Here is a 27570-nt window from a genome sequence, read left to right on the forward strand (position 1 = left end):
AATAGGGCAGGGGGATTAAAACGACCTCTAAGTTAGATGTGCAGAAATATGCTACTTTAACTAGTAGTCGCGTTTGCAGAGTGGTGGAGACAGGGTGCTGGTCGTCCAACCAACGCTCAGGAATTCCGCTGCGTAGGACTTACAGGAGGCACCAGGAGGGATTCTTGGCCCCATGTAAAAGAGTACTCTGATAGTACTCCTTCCTGTAATCATGAATCCGTTTGTGGATCGGTCCAAGTGTAATTGTAATTGCATTTATATAGCGCTTACTACTCCTGACGGTGTGTCGAAGCGCTTTTCGGCGAGTAGCACGCTACTCCGGAACCCAAAAAGGATTAGTGGTGAATTTGCATAGGGAAATATGAAATGAATTTGAGCAGTGGACACGCGAGTCTGTTATTTGAGTTGAAAAGGATCGTGGAGGGATAGAAGAGGGAGGGGTTTGCATTTATATAGTGCTTGGTACCCCTGATGAGGCCTCAAAAGCGCTTTTCGAAGACTAAGAAATGCTGCTCATTTCTTGTTTGTTTAGTACTGCATGGTTGCCTGGAAGTGCAATTCAGCAGGGGGGTGCCTGCCTGTCTCTGAGGTTCTAGTGACATTCTTTTCTCACCTTTCTCTGCTCAAAGCACCCACCCCACATGCGGCTTTCTGAACACACCTGCATCCGATTGGCCCCGTGCGCCCCACGACCTTGTTCATAACTCAATATAAAGCGATTTGAGTTTGTGGCGCGCGCCATGAATTCCCTAAATAAGAGAAGAGACAGGGGCGGGGGAGGGCGCGAGATAGCGGAAGAGCACACCCTGCGGCCCCCATGTTTGGGCTGCGCCGCTACCCTCCTGCGCACTTTCTCTCTCTGCCGGGATCCCTGCGTGGTCTCTGGAGAGCAGGGTATCTGTTTAGATTCGAGCTCTAAATTTAGCCCCGATTGCCTGTTGTTCGCTCCCCTCCCACATCCTCCTGCTGTTGTGCCGTTTGTTAGGTCACTCCCTGGCCTCTGTTGTTGCTCTCAGCTGGGGCCACTGCGGACTCTTGTGCGAGGGGGGCTGTGCGCAGGAGGGTAAGGGGCTGTGGGTGGGAGCTCAAGGAGGGGTGCAACCTCTGCTCTGGCTCCCGGAGGTCGACCCTCACCTGCTGCGAAGATGGAGGTAAGGTGCCTTTTCCTCTTGAAAGTGTGTTCTGTCGGCCCTTCACTAAAAGCGTGCGCTCTGGCGTCACAGAGCAGAGCTGTAATAGTAATACTTGTGTTTCTTTCGTCGACACCACCACAAAGTCACTGTCTTTGAGAATAGTTTGCATCTCGAACTTATTCAAGTTATCAACATCCCGATGAAAGCCTGAGCCAGCACTACTGAGATTTACACTAAAGCTGAGCTAATTGCAATTTACTATTGAGTGAGGAAAGCGTCTACAGTGCCTACCGCATACGGATTTAACTCTATGCGCTGAAGTGCATCGCGGACGCGTAGAACAATGGGGACTTCTACGGGTAGGTTGACCACATGGCCCCATCGTCCTACTTTTCATTTCCTGGGCTTTGCTTTTTACATGTCATTGTTATCAGGGGTGCTGGTCCCGTTAAAATGAACCAAGACTACAACTCCCAGGATGCACTGCTAAAAGAAAAGGCCACGAATGGGAAAGTGATATTCCGGTGACATGGAACTATCTTGGGTGTGAGGGCAAGGGTGGCACTCTACTGGTCACGGAAGAAGACCCTCACCTTGGTTGCAGGAGTTCAAATGGTTTCTAGGCGCTACTGGTTTCGACATCGGGGGCTTGGGTGACCGTTGTTTATGTAGCATGGTCAATGACGCGCTTTGCGCAGGGCAGAGGGTACTCTAAGCCCATTTACAAGAGCTCAGGGGTGCAGTCAAGCTGTAAACAGAGAAATGCGAACATTTCACAGCAGAGCAGCGACCAGGGGGTGGGAGATGAGGGGGTCGTCTGATTTCTCTTCTGAATGTCATGTTAAGAGGATCATATTTTTAGCACAGAAACAAGAACGGTGAAGACAGTGACGCATTAGATAAATATTAACGCCCGGAAGTAAACATCCGAACTTCTGGTGCAACTTTTCAAGAGGGGTCAGTGGGCTCAGCGCATGCTGCGGAGATTGGTGTGTATGTTGAGGGGCAGAGCTCTGAACTTCATAAGGCCTACTCAGCCTTTCATCTTTCTAAAGTTGATAAAGTGTGCAATACCCAGCTGTATAATGACAGCAGGTAGTCTGTAAACTCCAAACAACCATCAGCGTGACGTGAATCGTCACAAGCCTTGCAAAGGGCCAGATTTGTACACAGACTGTAACAGCTGCATGGGATCACACTTGTATGCTTGTGATTGGGAGGGTTTGGGGAACAGAAGGACCATACCGTGATTTGCCCAGGATCACATGATGTAGTCGAGGGGTGGGGGTGAAGCAGAAGCTGTCCTTATGTAATATTTGGTCTCCAAAGGGGACATTAGCAGTGACCACAACCCCACGAGACTACGTCCAGCTTCTCCCTCTTTGCTTATCTTCAAATAATTTTTGGAACATTATATACACTTCGTAAAAACAAACTTCTGGTTGTGTTGAAAGGTGTGTGGATGTCACGGAAAATCTGTTCTTTCAATAGCCACCGAAGAGGGCTTTGTAGCCTGCAAAGCTGTCACATTTGTCTTCAACTGTTCCAGTAGCGGGTATCTAAACCTGAAGCATCCGAAAAAGGGCCACACTTTTTAATCCAGGTGCCCCTTGTATTTTCACACTTTCCTCTCCCGAATTATTGCCGTATTCCGTGTTCTTTGACCCTCGCTACATGTGACCTTGCTTGTCACTACCCTTCATCTGTTGTACATACTGTGCTTTAAATGGGCCGGTTCTGTCCGGTACTGGGTACCGGCACTTTTTAATTTTGAGAGGGAGAGTACCCGCACTTCTATTTTTACCTTTCAAGCACTGTGTACATATCTATCCATGCAGCTAGCATGTGATGTCAAACACACACGCTGTACAGCGGTTGCATCACAAAACGTGTATACTACTTTTTCAGAGCTTGGTAACAAACTGCAAGGACACGAAGGGTGGACTGGGGACCTACAGAAACATGGCGCGGGCACTCTCTAGGCCGCGCTGAACTTTGTCGAAGTGGTGCTGGCTGTCAGCCAGGGACAGTGTTAGGGTCAAGTCTGAGCTAGAGCAGGGGGCAAATCTGCAGCCGGCCCCCCTCCCGCCCCCCTTGCAACACGTCAGCCGGACTACTGTTTTAGATTATGTTAAGACTTCAGCTTTTCCTAGTTTTCGTGGCGGGGTGTTCATGCCCGTTGTCACTCACTGGGTGTTTGCATGCTGCTTCATCGAGTTATTAATTAAGAAAAAAAGTTTGGAAAACAAACATCAATATCCTAATGGGGTCAGAGGTCAAGCAATGTCACTTCTTGTCATATCATCAGTGCAGATGACCTGTGTTATATTAACTCCACTCCATGAATAATTTGGTCGATTGAATCCACAGTCAAGAAGCAGTTGAAAAACATAACCAGCAGGACAGTCCTGCCCGGTCACACGATGCCACCTGTGCCATGCCTTACCGGTGACCTTCACACCGAGCTCGGGGTAATGATGGTCTCAGCCGGGGAGGTATTCAGGGAGTTGGAAACCCTCCGGAGCAGAGTGTTTCCGGGTCCTTCTGAGGAGGCCGGGCCCTGCGTGAATCAACCCGGGTTTGCCATCCTCCCCAAGGCGTGGGAGGCGCAGGATGTGTTTGCAGCTGAAAAGGGAAGCTGGGCTCTTGCTGGCCAGATGTGCTATGTGTATATAATGTTCCAAACATTATTTGAAGATAAGCAAAGAGGGAGACGCTGGACGTAGTCTCGTGGGGGTGTGGTCACTGCTAATGCCCCCTTTGGAGAACAAATATTACATAAGGACGGCTTCTGCTTCACCCCCACCCCTCCCCCTTGACCACACCATGTGATCCTGGGCAAATCACGGTATGGTCCTGTGCTTCTGTTCCCCAAACCCTCCCAATCACAATCACAAGCATACAAGTGTGATCCCATGCAGCTATTACACGTTGTGCACATATCTGGCCCTTTGCAAGGCTTGTGACGATTCACGTCACACTGATGGTTGTTTGGAGTTTACAGACTACCTGCTGTCATTATACAGCTGGGTATTGCACACTTTATCAACTTTAGAAAGATGAAAGGCTGAGTAGGCCTTATGAAGTGCAGAGCTCTGCCCCTCAACATACACACCAATCTCCGCAGCAGGCGCTGAGCCCACTGACCCCTCTTGAAAAGTTGCACCAGAAGTTCGGATGTTTACTTCCGGGCGTTAATATTTACCTAATGCGGCACTGTCTTCACCGTTCTTGTTTCTGTGCCCCAAAATATTATTCTCTTAACATGACATTCAGAAGAGAAATAAAGCGACCCCCCTCATCTCCCACCCCCTGGTCGCTGCTCTGCTGTGAAATGTTCGCATTTCTCTGTTTACAGCTTGACTGCACCCCTGAGCTCTTGTAAATGGGCTTAGAGTACCCTCTGCCCTGCGCAAAGCGCTTCATTGACCATGCTACATAAACAACAAAGGGTTGATTTACCACCCTGTGCCCAGGGCTGGCACCGCTGCCGTAATACCCAGGGCTTCAGACGGGCTGGGGGCAGACCTGGCTGTAACTAAAAACGGACATTGAAACTGGTCGCGAGCGGGTCCTATATTTGTGTCCTTAACTTTAAGGCAAAAACGTGGATCTATTTCTGAACAATAAATGTAAAAACATGTAAGGTGACCTATGTCAGCGAGTTAGTTCCTGTTTATATTTCACGTTTTGCTTAATCTCTAATTCCCTAGAGTTTTAGCTACTTCTAGGCTGTTCTGTTTCTGTATTTTTTTCATGCACATACTTTCACCAGAGTCCTCTTGGGCCACGACTTAGAGCTCGGAGCTGAGGCTGAAGGCCGAGCGTGTTTCTCGCAGTGCCTGTCATTGGGTCAGAAAGGTGTTCAGAATGCATGCTCATCCAATTCTTGGCCTCCCTGCTGAGCGCACAGTGCATTGGTCATGTATTTCAGTTGCAATTGTGATTCTGTGCAAATGTTTGTGAAGAAGGTACAAATATCTTAAAATATTAACAAGGTGAAAACAAAAGGAAGTGCAGTGCTTACAAGTGAGTGGGCACCTTGTGTGTTGTTGGGTGGGGAAGTGAAGGAGTTACAAGGAAGTTCCCGCAGGAGGGAAGGATGAGAGTGTGCTGAAGAGGGGAGAGATGAGGTGTAAGATATGCAGATGTCCGATGCTCTGAAGCCCACTAGCCCTTCAGCGGGTTCCGCAATGTTTACATTCACCGTCTCACAATGTCAGGACGGATACATTTTCAATATTAATCATTTACAACACAATTATTGTGTTAAGCATTTATCTTAAAGAGCTAACAACTACTGACAAAGCCAATAGTCGTGGCTGGTTTAGGCGCATGTCAGTTGTGTCAGCGCCGGCCCTTGCTTGTAGAGCGCCACAGGCGGAAAGAAAGTGGTACCTTCGCTGCTGCATGTGAATAAAATGAAACAGCAAAACCGCAGGGGGCACATTTTGTGTTCACAAGTCAGTCACTGGGTGATTACATTGAAACAGTGTCTGGCCTCTGAACACGTCCATCTCGGCACCGCCCCCACTCATTGGATTTACTCACAGTCTAGTTCCATCACGCTGGGGTGATAAGTTGTTGGTGGGGCTGATGGGTTATTGGTGCATGGCAGCAGGGGTTGAGGGGGAGATGGGAGGGGGTTATTGGGGTGTCAAAAACAGCACCTGAGGTGAATAAAAAAACTGTAAAATCAGTTTATTCTGAATCATTGGAGTCAAATGGAGGGACACTGCGTTTGGGTTTTATGATGGAACCACACAAGCATTTATCATGCATGGCTTTACGATGTGGTCTAAACAACGAATGCATTGTGACCACGCATTCCTTTACCATGCAAGTCGTTACAACGAGTTGTCTCAGGGAAGCACTGGAATTTCGATTTGTATAATTTACTATTCCAACTCCAGTCTGCGCAACAGTAGGGAAAGTGGTAGACTTAAAATCCAACAACACGCTTCCTCAAGCAAATAGTCGTAAAGACTTGTGCGGTGAAGGAATGGATGGTAAAGACACATTCCTTGTTGAGACTGCTTAGTAAAGGCACTGAGTGATTCCCGCCATGTGGTAAAGGCTGTTTCGCAACCACACACAAAGAATAAGGGGTCGTAGGAAATAATGTCCCACTTCGACCTCCACTCAAACGTTTAACACACAACAAGAAGAGTGACCATACAATATCGATCGCTGTGATCAGGGCAGGGGGAAGACACCAGTGTGTTTTAAAACTGCCCAACTGTGGCATGCTTCATCATAGGGCTGCTAACACACCTCCGCGCAAGCCAACGCCAGAGGTGAGCAATAGGGAGGGGGAAGACAATACAACACAAAAAATACTAAAAGAAATGGGATCATAAGGGAATAATGCTGCAGAAATAGCGGTTAAAACTGGACATGGGATATCCTCGATCCCATTTTAATCCTGGATTCCCAGTCCAGAGTAAAAAGGTAAATTGAAAGACCAGTGGATGGTGGTATGGAAGGCTGTAATGAGTCGCTGGGGGTCGCGTAACTAGTTAGCATGGAGGAGTCTCGTTCGTTAGCGGAATTAACCAGACAAATCGCTCCACCAACTAAGAACGGCCATGCACCGCCACCCACAGAATCGAGAAAGAGCTATCAATCTGTCAGTCCTTTCCGTGTCCCGGCCGGGTGAGCTTTCCCGTATTGTGTCAAATTAAGCCGCAGGCTCCACTCCTGGTGGTGCACTTAATGCAGACAGCTTCCTGCACCCTCAGCTCGCCCATGTCAAAAGCCGGTCCTGCTTGTTGCGTTACATATCTGGATGCAATAACAGAAATATCCGAGAGGAACCAAAATACCTGCTTAGTATAGTACACTATGGTAATCACATAAATTTAGTTCATATGCCACGCCCATAATTGCTGAGGCCATGCCCCTTTTAGAGACTCCTCTCCTCACACCTTTTTCATCCCACGTGCATCCCCATGAATGCCAGAGCCAATCACCAGGAGTGCCATAGCTTGGTCGTCGCCTTCTCCAAGAAAGCCTTGGACCCACACACTACAGTAGCCCCACCACCTCGTCCGACAGCTCCCTTCTCCCATGGCGTCATATCCCCAATCCATGGCCGGCCTGGCAAATGATCAGACTGTGGACATTTCCCAATGTTGACAGACCACTGAAGCGTTAGCTGGAATATGCCTCCTTACAACGCATGCTTTTTCCCGCAGGCAATTACAACTTGGTTGTTAAAACAACCGCGTTGTTACAATGCATACCATTACCCTGCAAGTTGTAACAATGACTTGCTCGGAGGGGGCGCTGGATGTTAGAATAGTATAATTTACTATTCCAATTCCAGTATGTGCAGCAGTAGGGAAGGTGTTGGATTTTAAATCCACCACCTTCTGACCCCTCTGCAAGTCGTTGTTCCGACTTGTGGAGTAATGGTATGCGTTTTTACAACGCGGTCGCTGTAACAACCGTGTTGTAATTGCCTGCGGGGAAAAGGGTTTGCGGTAAACTATGTTTACCATTAGGTGTCTTTTGATTGGGTACGAGCATATTATAGAAAAACTCAAGATTTCCAAATATGTTGTCTACAAAGAATGCACTTCTTATCAGAAGCTAACAAAATATTTCCCCTTGGCAACAACCTATGTGCACGCGGCCGCCTAAAGGTACATTTCGTGCCTGATGGAAAACATTTGCACAACAGGCAAATAGAATACATTGTGTCACAAACGAAGCCGTAATCGCACACAAAGGGTAACATTCTGGTTTCAAATATTGTGGCAAGAATGCCCATCACATCTCTTGTGACAGAAAATACATAGTCCTCAACATTTCTTTGCAATAAAATTAAATCCCATCAGAGTTCATACTGTTGTATGCCAAGGCCCTGGCATCCTATTTTCAATTGCTCAAATATTCTACAGTGTTGCCCGTTATGTTTGTGTCCTGCCAAATAACCCAGAGCATTCAAATGTGATGCCCACTGTGCCAGCCTGGCAGAGAGGATCACGGATGCCCAAACAGAATCCTGCTCAGGTTGCCTGCCTAAGTTCAAGCAGGGACCTTCTATTTCAAGTCAGATTTTCCCTAATGCTCCCAAATGTAAAATACATACTGCTATGCCAGGAACGTACATGGGCCCAACGTCTATAGTGCCACCACCACTCCAGTATTTTTAATTGCCCCTATTCTGTACAATACCGTTGCCATATCAGTAATCCACATAACGCCCTACGTGTAAAGAGCCCCCACCATTCTAGTATTCCTAATTGCCTCTAACATGTAAAGTTCCATTGCCATACCAGTAATTCACATGCAACCAAACATGTAAAGTGCCATCTCCATTCCAGTGACCTTAATTGCCACAAGCATGTACAGTGCCATTACCATACCTGTAATCCACATAACGCCTTGAATGTAAAGTGCCCCCTCCATTCCATTGTTCCGAATTGCCTCTGTCATGTAAAGTTCCATTGCCATACCAGTAATTCGCATTCAACCAATCATGTAAAGTGCCATCTCCATTCCGGTGGCCTTAATTGCCACAAGCTTGGACAGTGCCATTCCCATACCAGTAATCCACATAGCGCCTTGAATGTAAAGTGCCCCCTCCATTCCATTGTTCCGAATTGCCTCTGTCATGTAAAGTTCCATTGCCATACCAGTAATTCGCATTCAACCAATCATGTAAAGTGCCATCTCCATTCCGGTGGCCTTAATTGCCACAAGCTTGGACAGTGCCATTCCCATACCAGTAATCCACATAGCGCCTAACCTGCACAGTGCCACCACCATTCCAGTATATCTAGTTGCCTCTATCATGTACAGTACAATTGCCGTTCCAGTAATTCACATAGCACCACCGTTCCAGTGGCCACAATAACCCTAACATGTTCCTTCGCCAATCCAGTAATTCAACAAGCCCCAACATGTAAAGCACTATCGCCACCATGGCAGTAATCTTCATAGCAACCAGTATGTAATGTATCATTGTCTGCCCCCAACAAAGATTACCACTTGCAATGCAAGAATCCATACTTTCAAATAAACATGTAAAGCTTCACAACTATTCCAGGACTTTGCATTGGCCCCAACATGTAAAGCACTATCGCCACCATGGCAGTAATCTTCATGGCTACCAGTATGTAATGTACCATTGCCATTGTGTCTGCCCCCAACAAAGATTACCACTTGCAATGCAAGAATCAATACTTTCAAATAAACATGTAAAGCTTCACAACTATTCCAGGACTTTGCATTGGCTCCAGCTTGTAAAGCACCATCATTATGCCAGTAATGCTCGTTTTGTCCTCCATTTAAAGTGCTGTCACCACACAGGTAGTTCACATTGGCATAAGCATGTAAAAAAGTGCCATTATGTGCTAGCGGCAGTCAGTTACCCCAAGCATGGAGTACCATCGCAACACTAGTAATCAGAAATTGTTCTCAGCAATGTCGTCATCATTTCATTAACCCACAGTTGCCAATGGCTTGTGCCCAGCGTCGGATTGGTAACGCGGGCACTCGGGCAATGCCCGAGGGGCCGGTGTCCGAGTTCAAGCTGTGGGCTGCTTTTTTGAGCAGTCTGGAGGGCCGATTTGGTGTCTCTGTTGTTCAAATACAGCCAGCGGCGCAGTGGGTGTCTGAGTGGCCTTTCTGGAGGCAGATGAGCTCTCATTACCTCCCGCTTAGCAACAGGCAGAGGTAGGTGTCACTCCCTTTCTCTCGCCTGGCCGGCCCATTAATGTGTGCATACTGAGCGGGGGCGGGGGGCCTGAGCAGAAGTGGCCTCACGTGTTTTCAGGTGTGTTTCACCATTGTAAACTAATGCGTGCATTTTTTTTAACCCCCCCCCCCCCTTTTTTTTTTTTTTTTTTTTAAATAAAATTACGCCGTAGCAGTGATTTGAGGAAAGGCATTATGTAAATGTGGGCCGATTTTTTTAAATTTTTAAAAAAAAAATTTTTTTGAGTGCCCAGACCCGATTTTTAATCCCAATCCAACTCTGCTTGTGCCTCCTTCTCCTCCACTCACTTTACACTCACCACCTGCCACCCTGCATTGCTGTCACACAAGATCAGCTGCAACTCTTGAGACATGCCCTGGAAGTTTGATTTGCGCATGCGTACACTTGCACAAAACTGACAGAGAAATGCAAGCCAATGAAATGGCAAAGCCAAAAGGGTGAAGTCTTGCACTCGAACACTGACCAAAGAATGCAAAAGTGGCGCTGCTATAGTGCAAAACAAAAAAAATGCTTTTTATAGAATTGATGGATACATTTCAGAATTAAATGTGTGATGAAAGAGTGCACTTTTCAGATATAAAAAATAGTCCCTCGTGCATTCGTAGGAGAAGCGGAAGGATACCACCAAACAGCCAATGGAAAGAAGGTAAATTAAAATACTCCTGTCAGCTGATCTAAGATTTGATGGGCTGTCTCAAGTCGGTAGGTGAAGGCTCCTGAACCAAAGAAGCCAATAGCTTAAGGCGGCTGAACCCGAGCCTCTAAGAATAAACGTTGATTACAATATGTTCACCATGAATGGTCCATGTGCCATCACAGGTCAGACCTAAGACTTGGGCAGGAAAACCGGTTTGGAAAAGCCTTAGCCCATGATTATTATTTGTTATTTCTTTTTAGATTGTGGTGGCGCAGTTGCATTCCAGATCCTTCTCTGTCCAATCTGCCGCTCCTCACCACCAAGCTGAAGTTTGGCCACTTCTACGCCGCAAACAACAAACAAGCAGGGTCGGACTGGCCACAGCGGGCATCGGGCGTTTCACCGAGAGGCTGGAAGGTTGGGGCCGAGTTTGCAGTGGTGGGGGCCGTTTTTGTTACTAGGGGCCTATTTTGTAGCGGTGCTGCGATATCGCCTCCAGTAACAAAAGCAGCAGATGGACTCGTCCGTCAAAATTGCCAGGGCTGGTTTGGGTTCCTAGTCCGGCCCTGCAAATAAGGACTGCTTTTACCCTTGATAATGTGCAGATGAGCTGAATAGCTTCTTGGTAGTAGTATACATCTTTATTCGGTTATATTAAAACAATTATAACCATAAAAGCACAAACAAAGAACATATCATTCACAATAGACTCAATATATAAGATTATTTAGGGTAACAGGAATTTTTTCAGCCAAGATTTGTTCTATGATAGTAGATACACTTTAAAAATGTCACAACAGTTTTTGTGATCAATATAGTATTCAAGAATTGTAGGTGCAACAAAGCAGGGCGACATCGTCTAAAACCAAGAATTCTTAACATTGGGGTTAGCCATAAATTACGGTGCTCAGCGTAAAACTTGCAAAATAGAACAGTGTGCATTGTTGTTTGGACCGAAGTTTCATCACAGGGACACGCCCCTAGAACCTCTTTCCAGGAATTGCATTTGGGGAAGGCTACGAGCCTGTGAAAGATATTCAGTCTAAAACGTGTCAACAAAAAACGCTCAAATTGCGAGTCGACATAGGTCAAGTATGGTTCAATATACAGAGTGGTCGCAACTATCATGGAGTGTTGAACAGATGTCTTACTTATTTCTTTGGTTAGCCGTATTTCTTCCAAATGAGTGAGAGCTCTTATTTTTAGCTCTTTCTTTGAGATCTCAGACATTATTTCAGGGTTAACATAATATTTGAACAGACCCAAATCGATAAACTTTTTTACATACAACAGCCACTCGATTTTCCCTGCATTCTCCAGAGACATGCAATCTGCAACAATCTCCTTTGTAAGAGAATTTTTTGGTGATGTCCAGATACGGCGCCACAAAAGGAGAGGTTGAATTTTTGCCAAATCCTCAATGTGGGCCATACCAAGTTCAGCGTGGCAGGAAAATGTAGATACTCGTTTAGGAGTCATCAAGAGAAATCTCATGAAAGTATTCTCTGCAACTTGCAGCACAGTCGTGTTTTTATGCCCCCACAAGCCTGCCCCGTAGAGTGCGATTGAGTGGCACTTCGCTGCATAAATGCGAAGCAATTCTACGGGTGGTCTCTTTCCTAATTTCTGGGAAAATGTTATGAGGGCCATTATTGCACGCAAAAGATGATGTTTACGAGCTTCAATGGCTGCTTTCCAATTAAGTTTTTCATCGATCATAACTCCAAGATACGGGTATTGGGTAGTAGATTCCAGCCTCTCTTTATCTAGGAAGATGGAGTTTGCCCTTTTCCTATCCCTTCCTGCCACCATCACATAGGTTTTTTAAATATTTATTTTGAGATCCAGGGTGCCCATAAACTTCGAGTACCTATCTAGGGATTTCTGCAGTTCTCGCGGGGTACGCGCTAAAATTACTGCGTCGTACGCATACAGAAGCGCTGGAATGAGGCGATATTTTGTTTGGGGGAGGTCAAGGGCCCCTCTCAACATCTCTACCTCCAGACCATTAGTGTAGAGTGAGAAGAGGAAGGGGGCCAGGACACAACCCTGCCTCACGCCGCGTTCCACCCTAAAGGACTCGGATAGTTCACCCTGTGTTCCAAAACGGACCCTGGACGAGGCGTTGAGATATAGTGCACGAAGAAGGTTTACCAAGGCTGGATCTATGCCCATCTCAATAAGTACAAACCAGAGCTTTGAATGGGAAACACAGTCAAATGCCGCTGTAAGATCGACATAGACCATATACACTCTTCCTTCTTTTGCTGTAACATATTTTCCCATCAATAGGCTTAAATTCAGTGCCTGTTCTATTGTACCAAAGCCCTCCCGGAAGCCAAACTGAAAAACAGATAGTATGTTATGATCTTCTGCCCACTCCTGAAGTCGCTGCAAAACCACCCTGCCCAAAACTTTGCCAAGAGAATCCAATAATGATATTGGCCGATAACAAGACACCTCCTCTCTATTTCCCTTCTTGAAAATCGGAATCATAATTGATTGTGTCCAAGTTTCAATTAACCCGTGGTTCATTGCCGCATCAAACACCCCCTTCAAGATTGGTGCCCACAGGTCAAGTTTAAATTTAAAAAAGTCAACTGGTACTCCATCTGGTCCGGGGGCTTTTCCAGATTTACTTGCTTTAACAGCATTTATAACTTCATGTAATTCAAAGGTTAAGGGAATCGGAAATAACACTTCTTGGGGACTGTCATTCGTCTTCTCTGATGGGTCCACTGCTTGTGTTTTGCTGAACACTTTAGAGAAATGGTTTACCCATGTTGGGCCATCAATCGCTACTTCGGCTCTTGGCTGATCAGAGCTATCTGTCAGGAAGGGAGTCTTTACTATCTTCCAGAACAGCTCACCATTTTTAGCCTGAGAGCTCTCGTATAATTGATCCCATAAAGATTTTTTTAATTCCTGTTTCCTTTTTTTGCAGGCTAAACGGTATGTCCTCCTTAAAATGCAAATTTCCCCCTGATCTCTTACGGGTTTTGTCAAGGCTTTTTTTAGGAGTTTATGGGCTAAGGTGCATTCATGGCTAAACCACCCCCTTTTCTCGCCCTTTTCCCCTTTATTAGTGCGTGTTAAAAGGTCTTTTACTTTCTCCAGGATTATGCTAAAATTATACAGCAATTCTGTTTGATTGATATCGCTGTCTAAACATTTCCCAATGGCGGGATATACCGCCTGAACCACCTTGTTGGTTAATGCTTCTGGTTCTATCTTGCCCCAACCTATGGCAAAGCCATTTAGTTTTGTAAGGTGAATATTATTCTGGGCAAGAGCTGTCATCATCATATATGGATTGAATTTCCCCACATCGATGGTGAGATTAAAAGCCAAGGCTGCATGATCACTTAATATATTATTTATTAATCTAAAGCTCTGAGCTTTACTTTCCAATATAGCTGAAACCAGGAAATAATCAATTGTTGTCTCCCACCCCCTGCCCAAGTAAGTAGCCTGTAACTGGCCTGATAAAATATTTATTTTATTTAAAATCACCAGGCCTAGTTCGGACATCATTTCGTTGAGAAAATCTCCTAGCTTTGTATGGCTAAATTGAGTCACATGATTGTCTGTTTCTTCCCCCACCCCACAGATATTGCTATTTTTCACGCCGCAGGGGTGGTGATTAAAGTCGCCACCCCAAACGATGCTTGGGACTTCTGACCCTTGTATTTTTTTTTATCAGGGTAAGAAGTTTGTTACGAAGAGCCCCAAACAAGTCTAGTCTCTCACATTCTGGGAGGTTATCGTAGAAGTTTACTAGAAAAACGACCCCCTTCCTTATAAATGTGAGTTTCAATATCTGATAATTAGTATGGAGTCTAAGAGGGGTTACTTTTAACCCAGGTATGGTGTTTTTTATAAATGTCGTCAAACCCCCCTTTGCCCTACCGTGAGGGCCTGCAACTGCCGCTGAGAAGTATGTTTTATAGCCCATCAGATGTTGTTCATTGGTGGACCATGTCTCTTGTAGACAGATTACGTGAAAATCTTCAGCAAAGTCCATTAGGGACCCGTCCGTTATTTTGGGGCGTAGACCCGCGATGTTCCATGACATAATTTGTAGTGTGGTGTCAAGTTCTCTTATATCAGAGTTTTTGTTTATATTAATTACTTCCACCACAGGGGGGTTCTCTAGAGCTCTCAATTCTACAGACCCCAACTGTCTAAGGTAATTCGCTACAGATATTCCTCATTGGGGTGGTATCTAAACCTCCAAGCTGGGGGGATTTTTGTACTATTTGGGGACTAACATTTTCTATTGTTAGAGTCTCCGCAATTTCAGTTGCATCATCAGTGACATTAAAAGGAGATTGGCATGGTTCTATTAATTTCCGTGATTGTACATCTCCAGAATTAAGTCAATCTACGCCTTCCAAACCATGCAAAACTGCATAGGGATTAGAGGTAGGTATGTTAAACCTCTGATGTGTATAGGGATAGTTATTCCAATGTGCTGGATTTGTGGCCTGACATAATTGATGATTATTATTCGGGAACCTTCCACTTAACTGAGGATTAGAAAAGTGATTACGGGGGGCTTGATAGGAGGAATAGTAATCTACTGCCCTCCAATTAAGAGAGGGATCTTTTATGGCATGGGATTTAGGATGGGAAATCAATTCTCTTGGATAGAAGTAGTTGACAAAATGTGTGGAGATTGCATCCTCCCCTCTAGCTTCATACCAATCGCCTATGCATCTGACCGCTCTGTGATCTCTAAAATTTATAATTATCACGTCCCCCCTCTTTTCTTTTGGTCTTGTTCCTACCCAACATGTGCGTCTCACCATGAGGATTTCTCCGTTTATATGAGCAGGGAGGGGTCTATTATGGGTCAACCAATAAATGGTTTTATTTTTTAACGCATAAAAGTCCTCCCTTACGCCCTCTGGTAATTCAGGAACCCCAGTCAGGATAATCGTGTAAGGGGCTGATTCTGGGGGTAAGTCCACTCTTCTACTTGCCGAAATGTGTTGGGACTGAGGTAACCAATCACTATTCTCTTGATCTTTTGTAACCCTTTTCCTCGCATTAGCTGTTACCGAGGAAATAATGACGTTTTTACTTTTTGGTTCTTCAGTTGCCTCTTGAAAACCAAATTCGGTACTGTTTGCCACCTTTTTCTCCCTATCCAATTCTTTGCCGTTTATTGCGTGATAGGTTCTGCCTGAATCTGTGGTTTTATTCAGTAATGTTTCCGCAGATTTTTCCCCCGGAGCAATGCTCAATGTCGTCCTGTTATCAATAGGTGGGGATCGCATTGCCACGAGAGAAGAAGGGGCTTGTTCAGTAGTACTACTTTTAGTGTAAATGTTTAGCAATTCAGAAGTAACTGAATGGTTCCTTTCCATTTGTTTACTTAAATCGTCCAGGTGTAAATTTATTAATCTAGACCTTTCCAAAAGTGGAAGTAGGAGGGATTTAACCAAAATCTCTATTTTGGTAAGTAAGTCGGCCATAGTGTCATGACTAGATGGTAATCCTAAAGCATTGGTGCTTGAGGAGGGGTTGTTTGTTGCTACAGAGCCTGATGTATTCGGGTTTTGGGCTAAGGATTTAGCCTTCTTCTTTTTAGCCAAAGATGACTTAGTAAAAATACCTCGTCTCTTTCTTACTGATTGTCTTTTTACCACAGGATCCACGATCAGTGAGGGAGAAATGGCTAAATTCGGTGAGTCTGATAACCCTGACGCTGTTAGGCTGCTTATATTATCAGGGGAGGGAACCAAACCTGGGGAATCAGCCTGGGACACAGTTTTGTTCATTCCAGACAAGGAGTGGGGTTTAGAGGTTCCTGCACCCCCATTTACCACATCTGGGGAAAGTGCTTTACCAATCGTACCTAATGAGGAACGCTTGCCTGTTAGCAAATCTAAGGATAAGCGTTTTTCTGTGTCCGCTATTTCCTTCTCCAAAACGGTAGTTACACGTTTGAAGAACTGGTCGATCGTTCCTGACACTGGGCCTTTAGATGTGTTAACTGTTAAAGTACGAGGTTCATCAGCGTCTAGTGGCATCATTAATGGACTATGTAGAAAAAAAAGAATTACAAAATAAAGTCCAGCTTTACTCTAATAAAAACATAAATGTCCACGATATACGACAGCTATAGTCAAATGCACGGAAAATACTCTCACCAAACGAAGAAGGTTAGGGGGGTGGCCCGTCCCGTCCACGATCGTCCTCGGACGGCCTTAGACGGCCCACCCTTTGCCCAGGCTTCGCCCCGGACTACGCCCCGCACGCGTCCCACTCACGCGTTCAGGGGCGAGAGATTAACTAGCGGGAGGAGGAGGGGCCGGGAAGAGGCACCAGGTGTGTGGTTTACCAGCAGTACAAGGCACCCTGGTCCTCGCAGTCCCAGCGGTAGTTCAGCGCAGCCTTCAAAGGTTTGTTTGCATCACAGAGTTCCAAAGTTCCAGCGGCTCCGGCCACGTTAAGAGATGGTTGTTAAAAAATGATATCCGCAGTCTACGCCTACGAGCTTCTTGGTGTTGAAGACGCAACAAAAGCAACCTGAACTGGATGAGTAGATGAAGGGTAGCAAGACGGATGAATGAAGAGGGTGGACGGGAGATGCAAAGGGCATTGAGCCCCCCCCATTTATTGGAGTTAATGCCATTTTCTAGCTCTTTTCATTCTCCCTCTTTCGCACAACTACCTCTCACGAGTGAACTATGAACTGGATCTGATCACGGTGAGGAAATCTGGGGTAGAGAACAAGACCTCCACCAGTGCCTAATTTGAGCCAGTAGTTTCCGGTGCTCAGCACCAGGACTTACCAACACTAGCTCAGCACCAGGACTTACCAACACTAGCGCTTTTCATGAGCACCAGTTAAGGACACATTCAGTTACGGGGAGACTGAGTGATTTGCCCAGAATCACAAGATGTTGAGCCGATGCTGGGATTCAAACCTGGTTCCTCCGCTCCAAGGTCGGCAGCTCTGGCCATTACGCCACATCTTCTCCCCACTTTCATGGTTAGTAGTTGGCTCTGTTTTAGGCAGAGAGCCCCAGCACTTATTTTTTTTACAAATGAACCACAGACCTCCATGCTACGCCATATTTATGTCTAAGCCGCAGAGGGCCTTTCTAAAGGCAGCAAGGACTGGAGGACAGCGATGGGTGGTTCTAGAGGTAAAGCTCTTGGGACATGACACACATAAGACCAAACGAACATATAGTGTCTGTTTTCCAAGGAGTCGGATATTGTGGCAGAGGTGCAGACTGTGGCAGAGATGCAGGTGTGCGGTATTAGCCTGGTACTGTGTGTCAATCATAAGACCTGGAGGTCGATCCAGACACTAACAAAGTTCCATTGCAGGATTAGCAGTGGCAGGGTGTCTTTTGTTAGCCTTTGTAAGAACAGTTGAGCAAATCCTTTACTGCAACGAATTTTGAGAGACAACATAAACATCTCCTGCGTTAGAGTTGAGGAATAGATGCTTTCATTCCAGGAATGGCTTTGTGAAGTGAAACTTCATGGCTCAGCAGAGCAAAAGCATTCTTGCTTAATGTGTGAGATAAACCAAACTGCCAGACACTCCAAAAATAGCAAAAAGCATGGAGGGTAGAGAGGAAGGAGGGTGAATGTCAAATCCTGTTTCCTTGCTGTTCCTCCCTTTGCCATCATGTTCTCTAAGAGCAGGGCAGTGCTTAAGTTGTAAAAAAACAACAAACTTTGGCAATGCAAAAAGGGGTAGCTTATGAATGAACGTGCCTGTGTTATTAATGGGATTAGTCACTCATTAATCATCATGCATGCCCCTGTCACTCATTGTTTGCACTCATGCATCCATTCATCCATCCACTGACACATTCTCATATTCACTCTCTGACACAACCACAGTGAGCCACAAACAAACTCAACAACACATACAAGATAAATTGAAAGAATACAAGAAGAAAAAAGAAAACCTGCTGCCACCTAAACATGGAGGGCATCTGCTTGCAATAACGAAACTAAGCATATCAGCAGGTGTCTGCTTTGCAAAAGTATTTACGTAGTCTATTGTTCTTTTAAATTTCCAGCATGGTCGCCACATTTAGGACCAACGTGTTGCCCATCTTGGAGTAGTAAAACAGGGATACACTTTGAACAACAACATTCCATATTGGTCTCCTGGTTCAGAGGAAGTGGCCACATGAGATATGACGCACTGCATATGAAATGAGCTGCAGGCGACCCGTTAGCACTGCCTGGAGAATTGTAGTATTCTCTTAAGGAACATTAATATAAGAAGAGGAGAAGCAAAGATATTAAGGGGGAACTAAAAGGAGAACATTGAACATCAAAGGACTGGCCAACCAACTCTAACATTGATATAGAAAGCAGTTGGTTCTGTTGGGTAATACAACTGCTGTCATTTCTGTTTTAAATACAAAGGTAATGGTGTATCTAAATTCGTCATCAATGAATGGAAAACAAGTTTTGATAAGAACACACCAAGAAAAGGAAACTAGTCAAAAACAGAGTTGATTTACTCTTATATATTTTCAAAAAAGCATTGAATATAAATATGGCTGTCACAAACACAAGTAAATTGCGACAATACAAAGGTGACTACTGTGAGAAAGTGACATGTGGTGACTGTGAAATAAAAGGTGCACTATATATGTGACATACACACTCAAAACGTTGACGATCTCCACCACCAGGTTGGACTCTTAATCGTGGCCAATGCCTCAAAACACTTGACTTCCACCAGCCGGTTGGAGTCTCGTGATGTAGACTTCACTCATTGGTTTAAACCATCAAAGAAGGTCCGGTACTTCAGGGTATGCGCTTACGTCTGCATCTTGAGAAAGATTCCGGACCGATGAGTGTTTTCCGCACAGCAAGAATCTTACCGGATGGTGTACTTCTCCACTCGTACGGAACCTTAACTAATGAAACTGATCGCTTATACCTCTGGATCCCATTATTGGATCCCTACTACGTCCTGACTTTTTGATCTCCCAGTAAGATTGAAGCTTCCATTTAATTTCGTTGATTGAATTATCGGTTCTTGTGGCGGTCCACTCCGCCATTTCACAGTCCTGAGGAAGACCCGCTGTGACGCATATCACTCTGCGCTGTTTCCAGGGTTGAAATGTCAACATTATTCTCACACATGTCTATACCGTTTTCTTGACCTTAACTTTAAATCACTATTGGGTCTGGCATTTCATGTAGCAAATCAGAAGACCGGACAGAAATCTTGAGGTAAATGTATTTATGTCACTTGTGTATGTCACGTATATAGTGCACCTTTTTACTTCAAAGTCACCACATGTCACTTTCTCACAATAGTCACCTTTGTATTGCCGCAATTTACTTGTGTTTGTGACAGCCATATTTATATTCAATGCCTTTTTGAGAAAATATAAGAGTAAATCAACTCTGTTTTTGAATAGTTTCCTTTTCTTGGTGTGTTATTATCAAAAAATGTTTTCCATTCATTGATGACGAATTTAGATCCACCATTACCTTTGTATTGAATCCAGAAATCACAGCAATTGTATTACCCGACAGAACCAACTGCTTTCTACATCACTTATATCCAGGTTCTGAGGGACACAGGGTCTCCCCAGTATCTTTAAAGCCCTAACATTGAAGCACGCTCCTTTTCGGGTGGATGTACAGGTGACCAGAAGATAACCATCATTCACAGGTCAGGAGAGCCACTGACTAATGCGGACTGAACCATTAACCCAGATTGTACCGGTCACCCATGGAAGCAGGGTGTAAATGACACCCAGACAGGCCAATGGCAGAAAAGGGCTGCCCCAAAGGCCCTTTATCATAGCATTTCATAATACACAGAACAGGCCTCTAGCCATGGTCATTGGATTGTCGCCATATAACCAATTCAGTCCTGCTTTGCCACAAGCAAAACATTGCAATACAAGCAGGCTTTTTAGTGGAAGCTCACAAATTCATCCCAATCAAATCCTGTACTCTAGGGTGGAGCATAAGTCCATCTCTCAGTAGGACTCTGAAAGCTTTTTTGTTGATCACATAAGCTCAGGCGGCAGTTGCACTGTAAAGCCAGACTTAAAAATTCATGTAGATTAATGTAGTCATGGGCATCCGATACTGCTCTCAAACGCACAAATGCATTGAAGTCTAAAGTTGATGATGGAAAGGGAAGGTAATCTTTGCTTCCAGAGAAACAACAAAGGCCATCAGTTATCTGGTTAGCTAAGACATTTAATAGCATTAGAGTATCATGCGTGTACCCCTGCAAGTTCAATCTCATGCAGCCATACTGCTGCGGGCAGCTGGATAAATAAACAAAATGACGGCTGCTTGGAGGGGAAGCACTTTTTTTTCTGTGGAAGCACACAATGTCTTTCCAATCAAAACATGTACACCTGGCTACCAACATGGGGTGGAGCCAAAGTCCCTCTGTGTAGTACTCCTGAAAACTCCTTTTAGGTTGATAATATTATGTCTGGCGACAGCTGCACTGTCAAGCCGGACCTAAAAATAGGGACACAAAGTTTTTTTTAAATGCCAAGACTTTCAAGACTTGATTCCATCTCATGCCTCTTTCTTCCACCACTGTCTCTTTAGTTCACTCATTGCTGCTTGCAGGCTCTGTTCATCCCTGCGTTCTCCCTTTCTCACTGTTTTCCTATCCATCTCTTCCTCATACTTTCTCCCTATTCTGCTTCGCAGTCTCTTGGTCAAAGTCCGATGTGAAAATAAGTCACAGTGCCCAATAAATGAGCCTCAGTGGCCACCACCTGCAACTGCCTGCACAAAAGTTTTTTGTTGTTTTTTCTAGAGTTTTATATAGCGCAAACTAGACCCATAGATATGAGGTATCAGAGCGCTTTACATAGCACCAGTTTTGTTACAGATGAACACATTCAATTTTTTTAGGCACAGGGATATTAAGTGATTTGCCCAGAATCACAGGATGTTGAGCGTCGTTGCCGAGACTCAAACCTGAGTCGACCGCTTTAGCCGTAAGGCTACATCCTCTTACATACAAATGAAACCGTGAACCTCAAAAAGTAGGGGCAGTGCCAGTGTTACAAACTACAAGACCAGGGGTAACAGCTACTACCTCTTATTGCTACCTCTGGCAACACTTTATCCTTACAAAAACTAACCACCTCACCATCTGTCTTTGATGAGTCCCCCCTGTGTGTTTTCAATAGATTGTTTTATCTTCGTTAAGGGAGACCTCCAGCGAGGAGTGGCTGATGAGGAAATTATTATTTAACTGTGTTTTTAAATAAGACCTTTCCTTTGACAATATTATGCTAAACTAACACAACTGACAACACAGCTTTAAATGTTAGTAGAGAACAGATCCAAGGACTTACAGATTCAGTTTCTCAAACATTGAATTGACAACCTCAGCATTCTAAAAAGTTACAGTGGGATTTCTCTTTTTTAATTAGCTGATTGTTTGAATCTGTCCTAAGAAAAGCCCTATCTAATTTAAAACATTATGATAAAATAGGTATGTGTTGCCTTATGTTGTGGACATGTGCATAGTGTACAGCCTGGCATTAGTACGACCATCATGGACTCGCAAATTACCAGACAATTAAATACCATGAACTGCTGTTTTTATTAACCATAACTGAATAATTATTTTTGTTGATTAAAACTTTAATTCATTTTTCCTTTGCCTTGCTCACTGCTACAAATGCTAAAAAGCATAAAGGGTTTCTTCTCTTCCCTTAAGTTTCCAGCCCCATCGTTTTTTTTTTTAAAGTGGCGGTTCCTCATTCTAGACAAAACTTCTAAAACTTTTCATGGAGTTGTTGAGCATGGCTAATGGCATCCAGAAAATGTGAGTTCAATATTTGAAACGTTTCTCATTGGTTCATTATTTGAAAGGCTTTCAAAATAGGATCGACATCTGGCAAAACACCCTGAGAAATGACAGAGACCTAACTGGGTTCCTCAGCCCACGCCCACTGTCTAATATATAAGTATGTATGTTGATTGTATTTCCATAGTGCTAACCTAGCCAAAATTCACTGGCACGCTGAACAGTCAAGGCGAGTTGTTTTTATTCGATCTTCCAAGGAAAGATCATAAAAGATACACAACAGTAAGAGAAAAAACAAACAAACAAGATTTGTTACAAACACACATATTTAAAAAGTGATAACCACATATTAAAAATATTACGAACCCTGCGAAAGTCCATACCTTGTAAGCTAAGGACTACCACATTTTTTAGCCATATAAGCTCCTCATGTTATTATATGATGAATAAAGTGACAGTGCAAGAAGGTCTAATTTAACATCGAATAAAGTGACTGTGCAATACATCCAGTTCCGACTCCGGGAGCTACTGTAAAGTGGCAATTAATTAAAAATATTTAAAAATTGATGTCAGCTTAAAAAATTTGAAAAACATATCCGGAGCAATGATTACTTAAATCACTAAAATTATTTTTACATCAAAACAGCATACTCCTTTTCTTAACTAAAGTGTGGTTCAAAAGGTTCCCAACTGCGAGGCGAGCGTTACAATCGTTAATTTGAATACAAATAAAGTGGCCGTGAAATAAATCCAGTACCGATTCCAGAGAGCAACTACCTAGTGGCAGTTGATTAAAATGTATTCAAAGTTGATGCTAGTATTAAACAATTGAGAAGCATTGTCCGGACCAATGATTGGTAAACTCACTAGAGTGCTTTTTACATCAGAACAGCATGCTCCTGCTTTTGGCTAGAGTACATTTCAAAAAGTTTGCAGCTGCAAAGCAAACATCACAATTGCTAAGTTGCTGTAGGCAGAAGAGAGCCTCTATGCACTTAGAAAATGTATATCTGCGCAGTAACGGTAATAAAAACTTCCTAGTATACGGGAGATAAAATTGACAGAAAACGGTAAAATGTAAAATAGTTTGACTCGATTGCTCATCACATGGGCAAGTGGCAACCGTGTTAGTGGGAGCTTGACCTAAGGGCAAATATAGCACCCAACGGGAAGAGCCCAGCCTAAAACATGTCCACAAGTTTCTCTCATCAACATTTGTCACATATAAAAGATACGGGGCAATAGATGGAGTTGCTTGTATGAGGCAATAATCTCTAACTGAGGATTTAGCCACTTCCATTAGTTTCCAAGAGGGTTGTTTGTGCTTAATAAAACTGTCCCAAACCCACGTTCTGTCCTTTTTTTTGCAATTTCCTCTTGGTGCTCAAACAAATGAGGCACAGCCAAGAGCCAAAAAACAAGTTTTAATACTTTAGAGCCATGGAATGGACACACCACAGGCACAATTTAAACAATCTCTAATGACCGCCAGATTAAAGTCTGCTTCTTGGTTGGACCAAATTGAGCACCAGAGGGCCAAAGGAGCAGCACCTATGGTGTCCTGGACATACTCAAGGCCTAGCGCCAGATGTACGGAGTAATGCGGGCATGAGAGAGGGACGCTTAATAACCGGCAGCAGAATCATTCTCCTCTATCTGCATAGCATGTACATCCCTGCAGCCCCCGATACCCATTCCATATGTTAGAATAGGCAAGCATTTGCGTTTGTATATCTCTAATATGGGAGCGAATTGTTTTTTACCAATAGACATGGCAAGTGAGAGGGTAGTGCCTACTGCTTGGGTGTAACAGGTTATTCTATTTTTATTGCACACATGCCACTTGCAGGCTTCATCAAAATCCAGGCCTAAATAGGGGAAAGAGCTGACCCTTTCTAGGGGTTTGCGCCCTATGTTTAATGATCGGGTTTTGGTGTTTTATGGCCACGTATCATAGTGAATGTTCTCTTGAAGTTTGGCTCCAAGCCCAAGTCCTTCATGAAACTAACATAACTAACAATGAGTTTTTGGAGGCCCTTAGCAGTCCTAGCCAGGAGAACGGAGTAGTCAGCATTAAGCAGCATGGGCACGGCTGTTGTTTCCACGAGCGGAACGTGCGCCCCAACAGAAACCAGTGTCTTCTCCAAGTTGTTTGAGTAGAGAAGAAAAAGGATATGGCCAAGGGCGCAACCTTGAAGCACCCCGCGCTCCATGCTGAACGATTCTGTGCATTCTCCGGCCCTTCAATACCTGACTGAAGCAGAAAGGTCATGATCGAGGTGCCTTAGAAATGTAATCAGCCCCACGTCAATTCCCATGCTCTCTAAGATAACCTGCAGCTTTGAAAGGGAAACATAATCAAATGCACTGGACAGGTCCATGAACGCCAAGCGGGTGGAGACACCCTTGGCGTATTTATGTTTTGCAACCAGGTGAAGATTAAGGCACTGCTCAATCATCCCGACCCACTTTCTGAACCCGTACTGACTTGGTGCAAGTATGCTGTTCACAATAATCCAATCCAGTAAACAATCCAATACGACTCTCCCAATAATTTTCACTGAGGAATCCAGAAGGGCTATTGGGCGATAATATTTGACATCATGCACGTTTCCTTTTTCAAAAACAGGTACGATTATAGATGACCGCCATTATCTGGGCCCCCCTCACTACAAATGGAGTTAAATACTGAAGTAAGGGCCGGGGACCACAACACTGGGTCTTCCCTGAATAAATCAAGTGGAATTCCATCTGGGCCCGGAGTCGTTTTATATCTACTGTCTGCGATTGCTGAACCAGCTTAAAGCCTATGAGTAATAGGAGTGGCAGCAGGGTTGTGGATGTAAATGCATTGTGACGCTGTGTCCTTTAAAGAGGTCAGTCGTCAACTCTTTCCTACGTCGGACGACCTCTGGGACAGTCCTGATGCAGGGTCGGCTCCTCCACTAGGGCGGAGGAGCGTCGCCCCACTGCTCTCTCAGTGCGAGAAAGCCGAAACATAAAATGGTAATAACTTGTAGTTATAAACATTTTATGTTTGCTTTGCATTGCGGGTGGGCTGGGCTGCTCTGCTCTTTGAGCAGGGCAGGGCAGGAGTGGTTTGCCCACTCCTGAGTGAGCAAAGACTGTTTGTTCAGTCCTCTCAAACCACTCATGGGCACTCTGCCCATCTCCATGCAGGCTGCATTGCAGCCTGCATAGAGAAACTGGCCACCCCATTATCCCCTGGCTGGGTGCCATCCCGACCAATCACAATGCTGCTTCCTGTGTTGTGATCCTGTCGGAGGCAGGAGAGCAGGAGCAGTGAAGACGTGGGACCCGACGGAAAGGCAGGTTTTTATTTATTTAGCCTTTCCCCCAGCACTGGCACCGTTGCTGCAGCCAATGCAGGCGCTCTTGCACCATGGTGCAAGGGAGTCTGCGTTGTCGGCAGGATTGGTTTTTGTGCAGTAAGGGGCCTCTTCCTGCACAAACACAATCCTGGGAGGCTTTTTTCCTCTTACTATATGTGCTGCAAAATGCAGTGCACAAGGAAAGAGGAATAAAGGAGAAATAAAGTAATTTCTTCTCTTTGCGCCTCCCCTGTGGTGGCCTAAGGTTTTGGCGCATCCCCAGGTTTACATGGTTTTGTGAATCTGGGGAAGCATCAAAATACATGGGTGTTGCAATGCCCATAGAACGCCTCCTTAACACACAGTAAGGCAACGCCGCGATTTGCGCTGCCTTGCCATCCTCCATATCTATGAGGCCATTCGAAGCCACGCAAAGTGGATTTGCATGACCTCATAAATATGATTTTGTGATTTGCACTGCAGGAGCGTCACAAAGTGATGCTATGGAGCTGCAAGGGACTCATAAATATGCCCCTCACTGTATAATGTCTCTTGCGCTAGCACATTGGTGACCTTGTGCACATGCAGCGTCATGTACTGCTTCCGGGTTTATGCAGCAACTAATCTGCTGGGGACTCTTACATCGTCCTGTCTTGGTTTTGTATACGTTGCTTTGAGTACATTTGACCGTAGAAGTCTGGTGAGAGATGTAAGTAGTTCATACTCACAAGAAACAAATGTTTAAAGTAAATAATTCAAGTTCAACAAGATAAATGACACTTTCTATATTGCATACATATTTTTATTTAATAATAGGTTATATTTGAGAGTAGTAGGAGTGACTGGAACTTGAAGCACTGACAACACACTGCTATCCCTCAGCTCTTTGGTGTGTATTTTATAATCAGCATACAGTTGAAAGACAGGGGTAGTCCCTACGGGTTTTATTAAGTTCTTGCTAGCAGGCACTTCAACCGACTAAGCTATCTAACTGGCTTCTATTTTTTTATTTGAGTTTTATATAGCGCTGGCTAGACCCAAAGGTATCAAAGCACTTTGCATGATTTGAGAATAGGTTTAGAAGAAGTGCGTGACGAAAGCCAAGTGACACTAACAAACAGTCATATAGAAAAATATAGGGCAATAGAGCAGTAAAGTAGACCACATTAAGGATACAGTGATATAGAACAATTAATCATTTGGGTAATGGGGAAGGGGACAGATTTGAGTCTGCGTAGTCAGTTAGTCAGGGGACCTTCCTGACGGAAATTGTCAAAGAGGGCTGAGAGTTTGGGAGAAGTTAATCATCTTGTGTCCTTGTTGAAGTAGTTGTTGAGTAGTAGAGATTTGAGGTCCAGTTGGAAGCAAGAAAAGGAGGTGTTGCAGCGTAAGTCCTTAGGGAATGAGTTCCAAATCTTGGGGGTATTACTGGAGAAGGAGAGTGCCTGAGATGATTTGTTTTTCAATTTGGGAGGTATGAGAAGAAGAGTTGGAGCTTCTCAGAGCCTGACCTTTTACTGCTCACGATAGTTTAGTTTCTAGATATTTGTTTTTTTTGTATGTAGGGCTTTGTGGGTGATGCATGCTGCCTTGTAGATGCATCTTCCTTCAGTGGGAAGCCAAGTGAGGCTTTTGAGGGCTGGTGAGATGTGGTCAAACCATTTGATTCCAGTGACAAACCTAGCAGTTGCATTGAGAATTGTTCTTTGGGGTGCAAGGTGGCTTTTGGGGGTTCCTTTCAGGATGGCATTGCCGTAATCAAGTTTCAGGAGGTCTAGGGATTGTACTATGTTAAATCCAAAGAAAATGTCAAACCGGTATAAATAGATCGATGGTTTATTTCTTTGGAGCACAGTACCCTGGTACAGCTTCAACCGCCAAGATAGGAATTACTCTAAGCATCCCACATTCTATAAGAGAATCATATTACATCAAACAAT

At 44.5% G+C, this 27570-nt stretch overlaps 1 protein-coding gene across 1 annotated transcript in view; it reads left to right on the top strand.

Annotated features, from left to right (window-relative positions):
- Positions 1–973: 973 nt before the first annotated feature.
- Positions 974–27570, top strand: part of RCSD1 (RCSD domain containing 1) — a 231137-nt gene continuing 204540 nt past the window's right edge. Inside the window, exon 1 of the mRNA XM_085621127.1 lies at positions 974–1151. Within this exon, the coding sequence (XP_085477253.1) occupies positions 1146–1151 (6 nt within the window). The 5' untranslated portion in view covers positions 974–1145. The remainder of the gene's footprint in view (positions 1152–27570) is intronic.

This window comes from Triturus cristatus, chromosome 8 (genome assembly GCF_964204655.1).
Source record: "Triturus cristatus chromosome 8, aTriCri1.1, whole genome shotgun sequence".
Classification (NCBI taxonomy): Eukaryota; Metazoa; Chordata; class Amphibia; order Caudata; family Salamandridae; genus Triturus; species Triturus cristatus.